The sequence below is a fragment of the Dendrobates tinctorius genome, unplaced genomic scaffold (genome assembly GCF_039654945.1).
Source record: "Dendrobates tinctorius isolate UK_male_01 unplaced genomic scaffold, ASM3965494v1 ptg000060l, whole genome shotgun sequence".
Lineage (NCBI taxonomy): Eukaryota > Metazoa > Chordata > Amphibia > Anura > Dendrobatidae > Dendrobates > Dendrobates tinctorius.
Window position 1 is genome coordinate 3,123,624 of NW_027361728.1, and position 20,383 is coordinate 3,144,006.

The following is a 20,383-nucleotide window of genomic DNA, read 5'->3' on the forward strand; positions in this document are numbered from 1 at the left end:
GTAAAGAAGGCATGGGTGTGTCGAAGAAAGTCCAGCAAAAACCATGACCCTCTGCTAAAGAGGATTCAGTTATGGGATTGATTTAACAACTGTGCAGAGCTTGCTCAGGAATGGCAGCAGGACGGAGTCAGTGCACCTACATACACAGTGAGGCAAAGCTTTTGAAAACTAAACTAATGTGTAGAAGGGCAGCAATAAATGCACTTTTGTATATGAAAAACATCACAAAAGACTGACATTCTGTACAGGGATAGGACTTTAGAGGTCTGGAGTAAAGCTATTTTCTCTGATAAAGCACTTTCCAGACTGTTTAAGGCACCTGGAAAATGATTGTCAAGAGAAGAAATAGTTAGCTATACCATGAATTCTGTCTCCTGCCAACAGTAAAGCATCCTGAGACCATGTGTGGGGCTGCTTTTCATCCAAGTGAGTGATCTCACTCAAATTTTGTATATCTATAGTAGCAGCTGAAGGTTGGACTGAGACCCATGTGAAGCAACGTACAAAGTGTGAAAAGAACAAAAATATAAGACTCCTTGCGCTAACTGCAGATGGTAATGATAAATTGATAAATGTGGTGTCCTATTGCATGCAGAAAATAAAAAGAATGAAGTTCAGGGCACAAAATATGTAATAGTTATGTATAGACACTCTTTGCTGCACATAATAAACCTATAAAAGTATTGTGCCTGTTAGGTAACAACTGTGCTTTCTGATCTAGTGCCTTCCACAAAGCAGAAATGCCTTTGTGGCCAACAAGACACCTGTTGATATCCACTTTACCTGCCGTCCAGTAGGAGGAAGTGGTTAGAATGACTTTGATCAAAGTTTACATTGTGATTTTCTAATGACTTTTCTCCTGGTTGTGTCCGTGGTAACCATGAGCACAGGTTCTAGGAGTTCATATCTGATGTCAATTGCTGTGGGATGCAGTGGCTCAAAGAAACTACAAACCCTACGAATCTCAGAAAAACATTATGGTACCAATTAATCAAAACAATTGTGCCAGAACTCTGGAATAATAATTTTGAAAATTCTCAATTTTGTTTCACACTAGTTTCACCCAGCTTTTCCAAAATGGAGAGCTGGTGCAGAACGGGGTGTGTTGCCACAGCTCGTCTAAAGGTACTGTCACACTTAGCGATATCGCTAGCAATATCGCTATAACTTGTGACGTTATAGCGATATTGCTAGCGACATCGCTGTGTCTGATACTTACCTACGACCCTCTCCCCCGCTGGTTATCGCTGATCGCGCGAGAACGTCCGGGACTATTTCTCGTCGTCAGCTTCCTGCGGCGCTTCGTGTGGAGCGACGAGCGTGGAGCCGGGCGGGAGGACGCAGGATCGCCTAGTGTGACAGGTAAGTAGCGACCCACGTCCGCAGCGATGTCGCTGGTGAGATCTGCCTGTGTGGCAGCTCACTAGCGACCACTTAGCGATGTACTAGCGATCCTGACCGCGTCATATCGCTGGTCGGGATCGCTGGTATATCGCTAAGTGTGACAGTACCTTAAGTCATAATGAGCTTTGGTGTGCCTTAAGCAAATCTTACTCGAGTCTACATCTTCCTCCTAAAGGACTGCAAAAATACATCTGTGTGTTTATTGATCTTGCCCACTACTGGACAGAGTGTCTATACCTAATTGTCACAAAGTTACGTATGCACACCCATAGACTATAATGGGTGTTTGGGTGAAAAAAAACGCATTGCGTGCGCATGCTTTTTTTGTAACAAGTCGGATGCACAAAAAAAGCAACAAGATGCATTTTGTGCGCCCGAGCGCACACTACTAAAAAACGCATGCGCATACAAACGCATACAAACGCATGTGTATGCGCACCCATGTAAAATATAGGGAAAAAAACGCATGATTTTTTTGCGCAAAAAAACGCAAGTGTGAAACCAGCCTGACTACTGTAGATATTGAGTCTGCATAAAATTGATGTATCAATTTATATAATTGCCTTGTAATGTTTTAATTTCCTGTTCTGTCCAGATGTCACCGTATCCCAGAATTCCAAGCAGTGGAAGTTCACTGACCGCCATATTGGGACACCCAAGTGATGGGTGTCTCAATATGGAAACTGCTGTTGGTACTAACCTATTAAAAACATTAAAAACATTAAAAACATATGTGACATGCACAAATGTGAACAAGTCGGTCAGACAGTGCTCACACCACCCACTGGCTGAAACACAACAAGAAAACACAAAATGACAAATTTGTAAAAATACTCTGCAGTAAAAAATATGACAGTAATCAGCAAGTGCTGGATAACAAATACAGGGTATTTAGTTGATACGTTTTGTGGTACTAACCTATTGCACGGTACCACCAGCGGAACACCGTCGCACCACACACACACACACTCTATACGCCGTACGCACCACACTCACACACTCTTGCATGGTACCAACAGCAGAACACCGTCGCACAAAATGTATCCTCTGTGATCTCCTGCTCTAATGTCAGTATTATCTTTTACTTCTTCCCCTGCCCAGGAGCTGTGATATGTTCTGTACACGGTCAGACACGGGTGAGAGAGACAGAGCACAGGGGGAGACAGCTCAAACGGGACAGCACATGAAGGGAGATCACAATACAGGAAGGAGTGAGACAACAGACAAGGGGGATAGTATATGGGGTAAACAGGTCAAAGAAGAGAGCACAGATGGGAGAAGTCAGCACATGGGGAAAGAGAGAGTGGATAGGTGAGTGAGCACATGAGGGAGAGATTCTCAACGCTGCAAAGCCTACCCCCATCGTGACATTACCGCCCTCCCGATGCGATAGCATCGGTCCACCATCTAGTTTATAAATAAAAGATTAAAACATTTTAAATTCCCTATAATTGTATTTCAGTAATCATAGAAACATCTGCCTAAAAGATCTAAAAACACTAAAGCAGCAAACAATCTGAACACCGAAAAGTCAGTCTCAAACATTGCGTGCAAGAAAAATAAATAAATGGGATTGTAAATGTAACTTTTATGGACATGCATCAATAAGTAAATCTAATAGTGCAGTAAGTTTTTAAGGTAAACCCTCACTCTAATTCAATGCAGTACATATCAAAATAATACACAACGCTATATGCATTACTATATATTATACTATTTACCTTAATGTAGGCTAGAAATCTTTTTTTTTAATTATGCAAAATGTGTAATTATTAATGATATTTATTTTTTATGATTGCTTCAATAGCACTAACATATTCTGCAGCGCTTTACAGGCAGTTGTGATCTGACTGGTTTTGGTAAGTCTGATTCCTTCTGGGTTATTTTTCAGAATTTTTCTATGTTGCTGTTTTTGAACTTAGTTTTAGGATTTGCAAGCATGAGGACCCTTGACGTTGGGTTGCAAGCTTATCTACTTTGACCAAAATATCAACCAATACTTCATTTAATGCATTTATCATATTATTTTTTCATCCTTTAATGCACTTTTTACCAATTTTTGCAGGATGCAGCCAGTCCCCTTTTTGTTGGTTAGGTGTCCTGGGGCCTCTGTCCTTGTGGGGTGCACTTATACAGTGCTGGTCAGCCTGCCTGACATTATGGGCGCCATAAATTGGACACTGCATCACATATACCTGTGTGACTGGCGTTCTACTCAAGCCTCATCTGTGTGCATTTTTTCTACTAGGCAGCTACTCCCTCAATAATTTGGTAGGTTAGTGGGTGGCTGCTTTTATCAATAGTTTGCACCTGTGCTGCCACTGCCTTTATAATGGGGGTCTGCTGCATTCTGCCGGTACATTTGTGAAATGACTGGTTTTGCTAAGGCTGTTTCCTTCTGGCATGCTTTACAGACATCAGTGTCCAAATTGGGGCTCACCATCTACATTCTATGTCTATGACGTGTGTGAAAAAAGATGGAGATGCTCATGATACAGTGTGCCGATATATAATATGCTGATATATAACAAAAACTTTGTGTTGTATCATTCTAACATTTCCTTACCCCACAATCATTGGCTCCATCTCCACACATCCCAACAAAATAGCTACAACAAAAAAAGGAGGTCAGTTAGATGTTTATATAATACATAATATACTTATACTCCTCAATATCGAAATTGCAACACCGAGAAAGAAAAGTTGTGAAATTATAAAAATCACACAGATAGAAATATTAAAGGGGTTGTTGATGGCTTTTTTTTTTTCTCTTTTTACTACAGGTCTGAAAAGTAACATAGCAGGTATTTGCTAACAGAGGCATCACCCAGCCAATTCTACTCACTGATTCTGTGGCTTCGTGACAACAGAGCAGCTCTTCCTCTTCCAGGCTGCTGTGTCAGTGGAGTGTGACTGCCGACATCATGCTGATTGACAGCCACTCTTCTTTGAGTTTGGAGATATCGGCACTGGGTACAACAGGTTGGTAGCTAGCAACTACCTGCCTGTTAGTTCTTAGGCCCATATTAAAGACAATTACATTGTTATGGATAATCCCTTTAAATGTATGCAAATTATGAAAAAAATGGAAACTTTTTTTAATATCTTAATGTATTTAGTATTGAGCTTGAACGCCCCTGAGCAGAAATACATGCACTCACGCTCTTATTGAGGTTATTGGTTGTTTGAGGAATGTTCTTCCATGCTGAATGCGCTAAGGCATTCAAATCATCAAGATCACAAAGATTTTTTCAAAGTATCTCAGAGTCATTTTTCAGCATAACATTGCCAAGCATGTTGCTTGTGCTACTGTGAGCAGCCAGCATGGTCTATACATGCTACCATGGCCTGCAGCATCTTCAGACTCGTCTTCCATAAAGCACCTTTTAGACATCAATAAGCGGCAATAGCAAAGGGTGATGCCAAAAGCAGATCTTAATGATTTTTGTATCAGAGTGCATTCAGCATGGCAGAACGTTCCTCAGACAATCATTAATAACCTCAATGATAACCTTCTGTGAGTGCTGCTCATACCTAATATTAAATTAATCGAGGTGTTTTGAAAATTTTATTTCCATTTTTTCATCATTTGCAAATTATTAACAGGTCTGTTAATCTTTTGATTTCAATAATTCCACAAATTTTCCTTCTTACACAATTTGTAAGACTGAAAAACTCATCCAGTTCAACTTTTTAGCCTCAATGTTAATCCATAAAATGGCAAAATCCTTAGTTTCCTCAACATGGTTTTATTAAAAGGAATATTTCATACTTACTCTAATTTTTGAAGCTCTTCAATAAGACTTGACTTTTGCCTTGGAGTCATTCTTGCAAAAATGGTTCCATTTAATAGCACCTTAAAACAACAATATTAAATCTTAAGCTTTGTTAAACCTCATACTTTACACATATGCAGCATAGTTAAAAATATACCTCCTAACTGTCCACTTATCTGAACATGCAATAGCAGAGGTGTCTAAGTTTATACATTACCAACTTCTTCTACTCTCTGTGCAATATATGGGACACCGTCTTTCCAATAGGGATTTTCTTCCCTATGGAAAACCATTTTACTGAAAAAATATATCATCTTCTATACATTGAAAAATAAAGTGCACAAGAGGGATTGAAGAAACTGAATATCTATTTATAGAATTAAATCATCAATTGGTTATGTCAATGCAAAGTTTACCATCAAGGTTAGTTTCACATGACCAATTTCTAGGCATCTAAGAAAAACGGTCTACTTATTTTCTTCAGACTTTGATTAGAGTTTTTTGGGTGTGGAGAGAAAAATAAATCTTCTCCTTCTCCATTCTGTCAGGTCCATTTTTTTTCATTGACCCATACAGTAGACTTGCATTGGCAATTTTGAGCCAAAACTTTGAATGTCTTAAAGGTTTTACCTCCATTCCATCTGAGTAAAATTTAGATATGTGTACAACTCCAAAGAATATCATGAAACCCACAGATAGCACTCATACACGAAAACGGGTCGATACATGAGCCCTAATGTAGGAAGAATAGCACAATGTCTATAAAGCAGACATATAAAGGAATCAAACTGGTCTATTTAAATTCCCTATAAAAATGGTATGGTATTTCTATAATAATTGCTTGATGCGTCCTTCTGTCAGATGCTGGTATAGACTGCACGTGAGCAGTGTGGCCGGAGTCAGACGGACACAGCCAGCATTAATAGAGGTGATAGAGAGGAAGATGAGGATGGAGGAGGAGTGTGGTGCCAGAGATGATGGCATACTGCGATGTCTAGCACCATTTGGACATACTGCGCTCTCCAGCAAGGCAGGAGGAAGAGTATGGCACCAGAGCCAGGACCTGAGCATAGCGTGATATGCGACATCATTTTATTGAAGACAAATCGCACACAGTGTCTTTAATAAAATGGCGCCAGATGATGCGTTATGAAAATGTGCCGACTTGGGAGAGGGAAAAAGGTGACCAGGAGTGTTTTTATTTTGTTTATATGTATCTATCTATTGAATAACAGCAGCACAGGTGGGATGGGGGGCCAGGATGGGGGAGCATATACAAGGATGGGGGAGCATATACCAGGCTGGGGAACATATATCAGGATGGGGGAGTATACAATATGATGGGGGACCAGAATGGGGGAGCATATGCCAGGCTTGAGAAGCACATACTAGGATGGAGGAGAATATATCATCTTGTGGCAGCATACACCAGGCTGGTGGAGCATATACCAGGCTGAGGGAGCACATACCACAACTAGATATTGAACTTGTTCTTCACCCAGGTAGTGAGCATTTTTATTGGTACATCGCTATGTAATAGGGAACCTGTTACCTGAAATAATACTGTTTATCTGCAGATATGCTCTTAATTTACAGGTTAACATTATTAATATGCTGCCTAGCACCTGCATGCTGCAGAATGCAGCTGGGAGAAAATTAACTTTATTGTCCCTGCCAGCATTTGGCTTCAGCCATATGGTCGGGGGGGTGCCGCGGGTTCAGTCCTTGCTCTGAAATTACAGAGCCACAGCTGTTGCCATGCCCCCAGCCCTGATAGAAAGCCAGCCTCAATGCAGAGGGTGTGTCAGTCAGGACTGGGGGCACGGTTTCAGTGGCCACTTTGTATATTCAGAGCAATGACTGAACCATCAGTGCCCCCACCTCCATGAATAAAACTGAATGCTGGCGGGAATAATAAAGTTTGTTTTATTGCAGCTGCATTTGGCAGCGTGCAGGCGCTTGGCAGCATAATAATGCTGTTAACCTGCAAGTTAACAGCATTATTTCTGGAGACAGGTTCCTTTTAACTTTGCAGTACAATACTTCAATAAAATAGTGCTGGGGTTAGTGCGTGAGCATATCACACTGACCGGCGCCATTTTAGTGAAGACAGACACAGTGTGATAAAAAAATGGCGCTGGAAATGTTCCAATAAAAATGCTCGCTACCCGAGCATAGAGCAGGTTCAATAGCTAGTAACATATATATTGGTGCAATGTTAGTAAGAATTTTGATAGGTGCGCATAACTGTAGATTCTCAAAATGGGTAGATCATGCACATGACATTCTGATCAAACTCTGACCAGAATTTGATCCCAGTACCAGCATAGTGTGATCTGATTCTTGGGGATGAGAGAATTGGAACACACTGTGAAGAAAAGATTGAGAGCAAAATTTCTCCATCTTCTCCACTGTGTCAGTGCACAGACTGAACTCAGATGTCATTCCAGTGTAGTTCAATGATTTTCATGTGCTCATTGACTTACATGGCTAGGTGTGGTCCAATGATCAGATCAAACTCAAACCTGCTGCAATTTTTCCTAGTACAGACTTGGTCCAAGATAAAAAATTGACATGTGCTTTGCTCCATAGAATAACATTCGTCCGAGTGCAATCCGATGATTTGTCAGACCACCAATCTCTGATAGCGGCATTTAATGTGATTGCACCAGAAGCACGTCACTATTCCCGACCATTGGTGACCCCTTCACATGATAGCAGGTCACCAATGGGTCAGCATAACAACCAGAGGTCTCATAGCCAGATTGCTATGAGCACCGCCTGGTGGTCGGTGCTCATAGCAAGTGAGCTTTTCTGCTACACACAGGCGATCTGATCATCGCTTGTGTGTAGCAGAGGCGATCAGATCATTGCAGCTTCTAGTCTCCCATGGAGACTACTGAAGCAAATGAAAAGTAAAAAAAAAGTTTTAAAAAAGATTAAAATAGAAAAAAAAAGAAAAAGTTCAAATTACACCCCATCTGCCCCATTCAAAATAATTAAAAAAATAACATATACACATATTTTGTATTACTGAGTTCAGAATCACCCTATCTATCAAGCTATAAAAATAATTATTCCAAATCAGTAAACAGGATAGCGTAAAAAAAAAGTAAAAAGGCCAGAATTGCGTTTTTTTGGTCTCCGCGACATGGCATTAAAATGCAATAACGGACTAAGAAAAAATTTTATCCACACCAAAATGATATCATTAAAAACGTCAGCTTAGCACGCAAAAAATAATCCCTCACGCAGCCCCAGATCATGAAAAATAGGGACACTACGGGTGTCCGAAAATTGCGCATTTTTAAAAAAATACAAACTTTGGTTTTTTTTCACCATTTAAATAAAAAAAATTATACCTTTTGGTATCTATGACATTTTAACATTTGGCGAACATGGTAAAAAAAATCCAAAAAAAATTTGTGGAATTGCACTTTTTTTGCAATTTCACCGCACTTGGAAGTCTTTTTCCTGTTTTTGAGTAAACGACATGTTCAAATCAATGGTGTCGTTCAAAAGTACAACTCATCCCCGAAAAAAGTCTGGCTCTTGCATTGCCATATTGACGGAAAAATGAAAAAAGATATGGCTCTGAGAAGAAGGGGAGCGAAAAATAGAAACGCAAAAACGAAAAAGGGTTGCTGCCTGAAGGGGGTTAATAGATTATATACAGTAGGTTAAATGTGGTGACTGATTCCTTTCAAAAAAAGAATGGAACCACTCCGCTGACTGAAAATCTGAACGTCCTGAACGAGACAGTGCAATTTACATTAATTAACATATTCTACAAAATATAAGTAAATGTGAAGGCAAAGCTATTTTCTCCACTTACCTTTGGCAGCAAATTGGAAAAATATTGAGTTAAGACCTGATAGGACTTTCCATTCATTGCAAAGTGAAAGTTTCCAAGGGTTGTGGGATTATTAATCCATCCTTCACTTACATTAATTTGTGACTCCAAAAAAGAGAAAAATTAGATTATGAATATGTCAAAAAGTTTTTCACTTTTTGTTTTAAAAATGTAACATTTTTTAAAATATTTTAAATAACTTGTTTTATGTCACCATATTCAAAAAACCTTAACTTTTTTTATGTTGATGGAAATGTATTAGGACATGTTTTTTGTAGTATGAGCTTTGTGTAGTTTTATTTGTATTATTTTGGGGGATTTTTTTTAATTTATTTTCTAAATGAATTAAACTGATGTGATCAGATCTAACTGTGGTTGCCTCAGTTATGGGAATGAGCTTCTTTAAAACCACCCTCATAAATGATGAATCTGGGCACTAAATTAGGCAAATTCAAAAACATGAAGAAAAATACAACATAAAGCAATTCTAGAATTCATGCCAACAGTGCCCACAGAAGTTTCAGGAAGACCCATATGGCGCTTTGTCTCCTCCTTGACAAAGCGGCGGGGGACGTCGCGAAATGCGCGTTGGGGGTTCCACGGCTGGGCTTTCCTCTCCCTCCCCTCCCTGGTAAATTAAAAAAAATCCCCCAAAATAATACAAATAAAACTACACAAAGCTCATACTACAAAAAACATGTCCTAATACATTTACATGTTACTCGCCGGGTTTTCCATCTTGGGGAGGTTGAGGGGGTGATCCTTGGGATCTATTGCCCACATTTATTCATGAGCATGTCATTGTTATTTGTGTTGTACTATTGGTATTCAATAAAGAATTTTGATATTTTTTATATTAAAGTGACTGCATACTCTTGCTTCTCCTGGTTCCTATATCAGTTTTTGAGCTTATGCATATGGTGTTGGAGCAGGGTTGTCCCTTATCTCCATATCACCTTACATTTATGGGACTATTGTTGCCATATTAGATTATGGAGCTGTACATGCCCTACTCTGTTTTAATATAGTCAGTTCTATTATCAAAGTATTTTTTTTTAAATTCTGTAATAAAACGTACCTGAGAATTTAAATGGATTCCATTTGCTTGACTTTCAGTCAAGGATTTCCAACTTAGTGAAGCAGGTAAGTCTTTCTCAGGTTCACAGGCCTCCAACATAATTATGTTACTGTTGGAGGGAATCATTCCTGATCTTTTGCCAACAGTCACAGCTGTCTGAAGGTTATCGCCTATAAAAAATAAGACTATAGACAGTCCAAGGAAAAGGACAATAATGTTTCAAAATGGGGCAGCAGTCCCTCTATCTATCCATTTACAAAACTTTCTACTCTATGACCTGGGCACTGTGATACCAGATACATGTGTTGTATTTGGACTTTAGACTCAGTCATATCTAAGTGCTTTCTTATAGGTCCATGCTGATTAGGTTGTATGCGAGTCTCGATGCAATTGCAATATGAGTTATTCAGCCAGTAGATTCAATGACCACGGCTGTGGATGTAGTTCTACTGCCTTTGGAAAGTGGCAGACAATGGAAACTTCCTGAAAAGGAACTAGGATTTATGGTATGGTTGGACGGCCAAAGATTCTTTCATCTGTGAGAATAGGGTCTATTGCACTAATGACACTATGATCAAACTCTGATCAGATTTTAATACAAGTGTCACCATATCGTAATAAATTTTCTAGGATGAGAGAATTGGAGCACACTGTGAAGATAAGATGGAGAAAATATGTCTCTGTCTTCTCCATTCTGTGACTTTGCGGAAATCAGATTGCACAGATGTCATCTGAGTCCAATGTTTCCCACACACCCATAGAATTGAATGGGTCAGTAGCATCTGATTTCACAGTGAAATTGCAACAAGACTCTGTGTGAAAAAAATCTTGCATCAGCATTGCTCCATTAAATAACATTTGACTAAGAGTTATTGTATAAAAATTTAGATAGCAGACGTCTGATGTACATTATATGCTAGTGTGAGTGAACCCTTAAGAGAAATCTGAAACACAAATGGCTGAGCTTAAAAGAGAAAGATTTATCACTGACTCATAAAATTCTAAAACCACAGCAGGAAGTGAATCATCATTTAGCCACTTCACCCCCGATCCTGTGTTCCCCTTCCTGACCATGCCAAATTTTTCAGTTCTGACCACTGTCACTTTATGTGGAAACAACTCTGGAACGCTTCAACAGATCCCAATGATTCTGAGAATGTTTTCTAAAGACATAGAGTACTTCATGATAGTGGTAAATTCAGACTAATTTTTTTTTTGCATTTATTTGTGAAAATATCGGTATTTTGTCAAAAAAAAACTTTTAATTTTATGACATTGAACCAGAAAATAACAGAAGGGAGAAACTGGGAAAGAAAAAAGCGCAATAGGGTCTTATCCGATGACAATGGGGTGTCAGAAAAAGGGGAGATACACTCACCTTATTAGGTTGCTGAATGGCAACACATAATGGCTGCTGCACAGATACCGGTCAGGGAAAAATGACCATGGATATAAAGATGAAAATGGGGGTGTCACTCATGTGCATGCGCTGCTGATGGCGTGAAGTAAAATGCTTTTATTTAAACAGATTTAAAAGTCAATGCGTTTTGAGGTCACACATGACCGCTTCATCAGGGCAAAACCTGGGAGGTCCTGCGTGACTTCGACTTTTAAGCCTGTTTAAATAAAAGCATTTTCTTTCACTGACAATTCGCCATCAGCAGAGCTTGATTCATAACTCCATTTTCATCATTGAACCAGATCGTTGTATCACATAAAATAGTTAATAAATATCAATTAACATATTAATATATATATTAAATCATCATCATTTTCAAAAAAAAAAATTTTGTTTGGAAGTTAGAAGGATAAACATTTTTCATAAATTTATCATTTTTCCATCAAAATTTACAAACCAATTTTTGCAGGGACCACATCACATTTGAAGTGCCTTTGAGTTGCCAATATGGCTGAAAATATCAAAAAGTTAGGGAATTTTAAAAACTGCACCCCTCAAAGACACTTTTCATACTGGAACGTGTCTCCACTACCTGTGGACGGGAAGTTCTCACTTGGCTGGTCGTTGATGAGTATACTGGGACACTAAGGGTTAAAAAGTCCATTCAGTTTAATAGTACACAGCATAAACCTCTCCTTTGGAACTTGATAACATGCAGCTGTCATGATCCAGGCCGGGATTTTGTCTTGTCTCTCCTTTTCCGGTCTGGTCATGTCAGGGATTAATTTTCCTTCCTTGTTCCTGTGTCCGGTCTGCTATATCTCTGTGCTTCAACCTGTGTGCAATGCCTGTTATATTGCTCTGGTGAGTTCCTGATCTGTTCTGCTGTGTTCATTTGACTCTGCCCTTGTCTGTCCACATTTGGACCGTGTTCAGACTTCCCATTTGTCATTGTCCATTTGCATCTGATATTCTGTTGCTGACCTTTGGACCGTGTTCAGACAACCTGTTTGTTATTGCCCCTTTGCTTATCTGCTGTTTCTCTGGCATTCTGACCCTGGCATGTGACCTGACTTGCGACTTTGGATTTCCCCTTGGTACTATGCTTCTATCTGGTATTGACTCGGCTCTCTGACTATTCCGCTGCCACCTACTGGTTGCTTCGCTGTATTACTGCTGGTCTGCTTCATTGCTGGATTTTCTGCTCATTCTCCAATCTGCTGCTATCTAGTGGAGTTGTGTTACTCTGCAGTGACCCTCAGTATTACAGAGTGTCATTATAACTGGCCAAACATTTTTTTTCCTCCGCTGCATACTCTTGAGGATCAGTTGTCCAGTTTGACCCAAATGATGCAGGATTTGTCCATAGAACTTAGAGCCCTTGCCACCTTTCATAACCAACTCTAGGGGGATCTTTCTGAAGCTGTAATATCTTTTCAGGGTTCCATGACACAATCAGCCTTTAGGCAATCTGATCCCATTGATGTTTTTTTACACTCTCCTAAACCTACTATCAGGCTCCCAGATACTTTCTCCGGAGAGGAGAAGTTTCATATATTCATAAAGAGTTGTAAGTTACTCTTTTTCCCTTAGACCAAGATTCTCAGGAAGTGAGAGTCAACCGGTAGGTATAATTATGTCTTTACTAGGGGTCTCAGACTTGGACTTTTTCCTTACCTTCTACTGCCCCTGAACGTATGTCTGTGGAAAAGTTCTTTGAGGCCTTAGGACTGATTTATGATGAACCAGACCAGGTCAGGGTGGCAGAGGACATGATCATGGGTCTCTCCCAGGGTAAGCTCACTGCAGAATCGTACTGTTCAGAGTTTAGACGGTGGTCCACCAAGGTGTCTTGGAATGACTCTGCTTTAAGATGCCAGTTCAGGAGAGGACTTTCAGATCATCTTAAGGATGCTCTTGCTCTCCGTCCGCCACCCAGTTCTTTGGAGGAGGCCATGACCCAGGCCATTCGCATGGATCTGAGATTGCGAGAGAGAGAGGAATAATCCAGCGAGAGATTCCAATATATCCTGCTAAGTTCAAGGCGATGCCATACTGTATATGGAACTTATGGAGGTTGGAGCCACTAACCTCAAGGATAAGGAGACGAAATGGCAATGCAAAAGAAACTCATGTTTATATTGTGGAAGTCCGGGACATTGGAAGAAGGACTGCCTCTCTTGCCCACCAGCTAAGAAGCTGCCGGGAAACACTTGTCTGGGTGATTGTTGAGGAGGTCACCCTGACTCTCAAGTACCGTTTTCCTCATTTCAAAAGATTCTGTTAGAGGTGGAACTTTGTTGTGGTGATGGTTTCGCACCCACTTCAGCTTTTGTGGACTATGGGTCATCCATGAATTTTATTGACTCTGGTCTGGTGTCCAAGAGTAAAGGTACTGTCACACTTAGCGATGCACCAGTGATCCCAACCAGCGATATGACGCGGTCAGGATCGCTGGTGCATCGCTAAGTGGTCGCTAGTGAGCTGCCACACAGGCAGAACTCACTAGCAACATCGCTGGGGACTCGGGTCGCTACTTACCTGTCACACCAGGCGATCCTGCGTCCTCCCGCCCGGCTCCACGCGTTGCTCGTCATCACAGCAGGGAGCGCAGCAGGAAGCTGACGATGAGAAACAGTCCTGGACTTTCTCGCGCGATCATCGATAAGCAGCGGGGGAGCGGGTTGTAGGTAAGTATCAGACACAGCGATATCGCTAGCAATATCGCTATAACATCACAAGTTATAGCGATGTTGCTAGCGATATCTCTTAGTGTGACATGCCCTTAAGTTAGGGACAGTTAGGTTAAAGACTCCCATCCATATCTTTTCCATTGATAAGACACCGTTGTCTCAAAATGTGGTTAAGTTTGTCTCCGGGGAATTTCTCCTCACAGTGGGTTCCCTCCACCAGGAACTAATTTCATGTTATGATCTGGATAACCTTCCTGCAGGACTGGTGTTGGGATTCCCATGGTTACAGTAGCATAATCCTGTTATTGACTGGGAAAATCGTGATATTGTTAAATGGGGTCCTAGTTGTTCTAATGGTTGTCTATCTGCTGTTCTGGTGTCTTCAGTTAATCTGGAGGGTATTCCAGAGTACCTGAAAGATTTTGGAGACGTGTTTTCCGAAAAAGAGGCTGAGGTCTTGCCACCACATCGTCCCTATGATTGTACTATTAATCCGATTCCGGGTGCTAAATTGCCCAAGGTCCGTTTGTACAATCTTTCTGGCCTGGAATGCACCACTATGAAAGAATATATCTCAGAAAGTTTACGTAAAGTTCACATCCATCCCTCTGTCTCTACTGTGGTTGATGGATTCTTTTTGTTAAAAAGAAAGATGGTGGTTTACGCCCTTGCCTTGATTTTTGGGAACTAAATAAGATTACAGTGAGAAATACCTACCCTCTCCTGCTTATTCCAGATCTTTACAACCAATTATCTTGGGCTAAGTGGTTTTCCAAGTTGGATCTCAGGGGAGCATATAACCTTATCTGCATTCAGGAAGGGGACGAGTGGAAAACGGCATTTCTCACCTCTGAAGGGTTGTTTGAAAATTTAGTCATGCACTTTGATCCCATGAACATGACTACAGTGTTTCAAAACTTCATTACTGATGCATTTTCTGATTTTATTGGGCACTTTATGGTTGTATATTTGGATGACATTCATATTTTTTCTCCTGACAAAGAATCTCACATAGGTCATTTACGTGCAATTCTTCATAAGTTATGGGAGAACTCCCTGTTTGGTAAACCTGAGAAGTGTTCATTTGGTGTCCAAGAGCTTTCCTTTTTGGAGTTCATCCTCTTTGTCAATGGGTTTCATATGAACCCCAGAAAGGTACAGGCCATTGTTAATTGGGTGCTACCCATAGACCTCAAGGGTCTTCAGCATTTTGGGTTTCGCTAACTATTATTGCAAATTTATCAAGGGGTTTTCTCAGGTGGTCAAACCACTCACCGATCTCACTTGTAAGGGGGCTGATCTTAAAGTCTAGTTGTCTCTGGCTGTTGAGGCTTTTATAGGATTGAGGATGTGTTTATGTCTGCCCCTGTGTTGGCTCAGCCCGATCCGTCAGAACGATTCATTGTGAATGTGGATGCATCGCAGGGGGGAGTAGGGGCATTATTGTCTCAGGGACTCATCTTTTTGACTAATTTAAGACCATGTGCCTTTTTCTCCAGGAAATTTTCTCCTGCAAAAAGAAATTACGATGTTGGTAATCGGGAGTTGTTGTCCATAAAATTGGCTTTTCAAGAGTGGAGGCAGTTTTTCGAGGGGGCTTTTCATCGGATCACGGTGATTATGGACCACAAGAACCTGGCTTACATTGAGTCAGCCAAACATTTAACTCCTAGACAGGCTAGGTGGTCACTTTTTTTTCATGTTTCCATTTTTCTATCACCTTTCGACCCGGTTCCAAGAATGTCAAGGCCGATGCCTTATCTCGCAGATTGGATCTGATATTACCTCCTGAACCTCCTTCCTCCATTCTTCAGCATGGGGTGGTCATTGCTGGGGTGTTCTCTGAACTGGAGCTTGAAATTCATGAGGCTCAGTCTCTTGCTCCTCCGTCATTGCCTGATAACAAGCTCTTCGTCCCAGTTCAGTATCGGTTGAGGGTTCTCTGAGAGTTCCACGACTCTGCTCTCAGTGGACACCCTGGAGCCTCGGCCACTCAGAGAACTATTGTTAGTAGAGTTGAGCGACTTTTGTTTTTTTAGGGTCGCGTTTCGTTTCGTGAAACCCGACTTTTCCAAAAGTCGGGTCGAGCAAGATCGTCCGATTATAGGGAAAAGTCGGGGTCGTCCCGAAACACGAAACCCAATGTAAGTCAATGGGGAATAAAAGTCGGCAGTGAGAGGAGGACAGGAAACACACCTACAGTGCCCATTTGAATGCCAAAAGCATCAATTCTTCTTACTTAAGCTTGTCAACCTTAATTAACTTCATAATATAAGTTACGCACTGAAAAATGGGGGTTATTTGGCTAAAGTTGTGGGGGGGGGGAGGGCTGGCTGCAGGTTTTCATGTGCCCTGGGCGAAAGAGCGCCCCTTTAACACATACCACAACTCATCATGCTCCGATACGGCAGATAAATAGCGGTATAGTACAATGAAAAATACCTCACTTTTTACATCTCATGACGAGGCCCATCTATTTCTCCATACAGAATCATTGGTCCCATATAATGTTTGAAACAGTATATGATGAGCTCCACATAATGCTACAGTATATGTTGGTCCCCATGGATGAAGCTCCACTGTCTTAGGGGCCCAAATAATGCTCCAAACATAATGGGCCCCATTTCTAATGCTCTAGTGTATAACGGGCCCTGTAAATGCTGCTCCAGTGTCTGATGTCCACCTTTGGAATGTTCCAGTGTATGGTGGGCCCCATCTATCATTCTCCAGAGTATAGTGCTCCCCAAAAATTGCTGTCCCAACATTGAAAACAATCAAATAAGTCTCCTCGCTAGGGAATCCCTGTACTTGTCTGGACAGGTGCTGTAGCTTGCTTAACAGCTCGCCAGCCGTTCTCACGCCCAGTATGGATTGCACGTGATTGCAGAAAGGTTAGAAAGGGTACCGTATCCCTGGATAACATGTATGGATAGCGTACACATTCAAAATATATGTCTATACAGCATGAGGCAGGCTCAGACGGTGTTAGGCCCAGTATGGATTGCACGTGATTGCACAAAGGTTAGAAAGGGTACCGTATCCCTGGATAACATGTATGGATAGCGTACACATTCAAAATATATGTCTATACAGCATGAGGCAGGCTCAGACGGTGTTAGGCCCAGTATGGATTGCACGTCATTGCACAAAGGTTAGAAAGGGTACCGTATCCCCGGATAACATGTATGGATAGCGTACACATTCAAAATATATGTCTATACAGCATGAGGCAGGCTCAGACGGTGTTAGGCCCAGTATGGATTGCACGTGATTGCACAAAGGTTAGAAAGGGTACCGTATCCCTGGATAACATGTATGGATAGCGTACACATTCAAAATATATGTCTATACAGCATGAGGCAGGCTCAGACGGTGTTAGGCCCAGTATGGATTGCACGTGATTGCACAAAGGTTAGAAAGGGTACCGTATCCCTGGATAACATGTATGGATAGCGTACACATTCAAAATATATGTCTATACAGCATGAGGCAGGCTCAGACGGTGTTAGGCCCAGTATGGATTGCACGTCATTGCACAAAGGTTAGAAAGGGTACCGTATCCCTGGATAACATGTATGGATAGCGTACACATTCAAAATATATGTCTATACAGCATGAGGCAGGCTCAGACGGTGTTAGGCCCAGTATGGATTGCACGTGATTGCACAAAGGTTAGAAAGGGTACCGTATCCCTGGATAACATGTATGGATAGCGTACACATTCAAAATATATGTCTATACAGCATGAGGCAGGCTCAGACGGTGTTAGGCCCAGTATGGATTGCACGTGATTGCACAAAGGTTAGAAAGGGTACCGTATCCCTGGATAACATGTATGGATAGCGTACACATTCAAAATATATGTCTATACAGCATGAGGCAGGCTCAGACGGTGTTAGGCCCAGTATGGATTGCACATGATTGCACAAAGGTTAGAAAGGGTACCGTATCCCTGGATAACATGTATGGATAGCGTACACATTCAAAATATATGTCTATACAGCATGAGGCAGGCTCAGACGGTGTTAGGCCCAGTATGGATTGCACGTGATTGCACAAAGGTTAGAAAGGGTACCGTATCCCCGGATAACATGTATGGATAGCGTACACATTCAAAATATATGTCTATACAGCAAGAGGCAGGCTCAGACGGTGTTAGGCCCAGTATGGATTGCACGTGATTGCACAAAGGTTAGAAAGGGTACCGTATCCCTGGATAACATGTATGGATAGCGTACACATTCAAAATATATGTCTCAGGAGGCAGGCTCAGACGGTGTCAGGCACAGTATGGATTTGACGGCCCAGATTACACAGCGGAGGAGCAGGGAGAGGTAAAGATTGCAAATGCTGGGGCCCTGCCCAAGCAAGGGGGGCCCACTCGTGGGCGTCGGTACTGGCACTGGGCCCCTCATAATATAACGGTGTGTCTGACGGCAGGTGTGCACCACCACCGTCAGAGACACTTGATTGCACTATGAGGGACCCTGTGCCAGTGCCCGCGCCCAAGAGTCGGCCTACCCACCTGTCCAGGGCAACGGCACTCGCACGGTGTCGTGCGCTAGGTGGTTACCCCGGCCATGGTGGGGGAGGCAGCACAGTTAGGGAGTTTTAGAAAGTGGCATATGTTGATGTTGGACATTCAGCTGATGCAAAAGGTGAAATAGGTGAAGTACCAGGAAGAGGTGGACCAAAGCAAGCCATTTTTCGGTCACCCTATGTGTCATCAGGGGAAGGTGGGACAAAATCCTTGGAAACCCATGCGTGGTTCATTTTAATGAAGGTTAGATCATCCACATTTTGGGTTGACAGACGGGTCCTTTTTTCTGTCAGGATTGATCCAGCTGCACTGAAGACTCTTTACGATAGCACACTTGCAGCTGGGCAAGCGAGCTCCTGTAAGGCATATTGGGCCAATTCAGGCCAGGTGTCCAGTTTAGCAGCCCAATAGTCAAAGGGGAATGACCTGTGTGGGAGAACATCGATATGGGAGGAAAAGTAGTTTGTAACCATAGTTGACAACTGCTGTCTCCTGTCACTTTCCATCGATGCAGTATTACCAGTTGTGTGAGCGGTATTTGAAAAATCAGTCCACAACATTGTCATGAAACCCCTGTCTCCAACGCCACTTCTGCTGTGTGCACCACGAACACCTCTGCCAAGCTGCCCCCGGCCCGTACGGCTCGTGTGAGAACCATCACCGCTGCTGTGTGCTGGGAATGCCTCAAGCAACCGATTTACCAGAGTTGCTTGTTTATTAGCCAATATTAGGTCAAGGTTCTCCTGTGGCATGATGTTTTGTAATTTGCCTTTATAGCGTGGATCCAGGATGCTGGCCAACCAGTAGTCGTCATCGTTCATCATTTTGGCAATGCGGGGGTCCCTTTTTAGGATCCGCAAGGCATAATCTGACATGTGGGCCAATGTTCCCGGTGTCAATGATGCACTGCGAGTGCTGGGTGGAGGAGCACTTTCTGGCAAATCCACATCCCTCCAGTCACGCACAAACCCTGTACCAGACCTTGCCACGCCAACATTTTCACTTGCCACACGAGATGCATCCTCCTCCCCTAAGTAATCATCCCCATCATCCTCCTCCTCCTCCTCTTCTTCCTCCACCTCGTCCAGGAGAGGTCCCTGAGTAGATAATGGCTGAATGTCATCAAGGATTCCCTCCTCCTCTTCCTCCTCATCAACATTGGCTGCAGACGCCTGCTCCTTAAGGTGCGTCAAAGTTTGCATGAGCAGACGCATAAGTGGGATGCTCATGCTTAGGATGGCGTCGTCTGCGCTTACCAGCCGTGTGCATTCCTCAAAACACTGAAGGACTTTACAAAGGTCTTTCAGCTTCGACTACTGCACGCCTGTCAACTCCATGTCTGCTCTCAAAGTGCCTGGCCGTGTATCCTCCCACAAATGCATTATGGCCTGCCTCTGCTCGCACAGCCGCTCCACCATGTGCAGGGTGGAGTTCCACCTTGTTGCAATGTCGATAATGAGGCGGTGGTTGGGAAGGTGGAGCAATCGCTGCAGCTTCTGCATACGAACGGAGTGTACAGGCGACCGGCGGATGTGCGCGCACAGTCTTCGCACCTTCTGCAGCAGGGCTGTTAACTCCGGATAATTTTTGAGGAAGCACTGCACCACCAGGTTCAAGGTGTGAGCCAAGCAAGGTATGTG

The 20,383-nt window shown here is 42.3% G+C and overlaps 1 protein-coding gene across 3 annotated transcripts in view; it reads right to left on the reverse strand.

Annotated features, from left to right (window-relative positions):
* The window catches only part of LOC141092473 (probable cation-transporting ATPase 13A5), a 544,666-nt gene that overhangs the window by 139,119 nt on the left and 385,164 nt on the right, over nucleotides 1–20,383 (reverse strand). For all 3 annotated transcript variants that reach the window (XR_012232811.1, XM_073578638.1, XM_073578637.1), the window contains exons 19-22: nucleotides 10,112–10,281; nucleotides 9,016–9,138; nucleotides 5,181–5,260; nucleotides 3,971–4,013 (exon numbers count right to left, since the gene is read on the reverse strand). Coding sequence is in view for 2 of the 3 variants with exons in the window: in XM_073578638.1 (XP_073434739.1) it covers nucleotides 3,971–4,013; nucleotides 5,181–5,260; nucleotides 9,016–9,138; nucleotides 10,112–10,281 (416 nt within the window). In the remaining variant the exon portion in view is untranslated. The remainder of the gene's footprint in view (nucleotides 1–3,970; nucleotides 4,014–5,180; nucleotides 5,261–9,015; nucleotides 9,139–10,111; nucleotides 10,282–20,383) is intronic.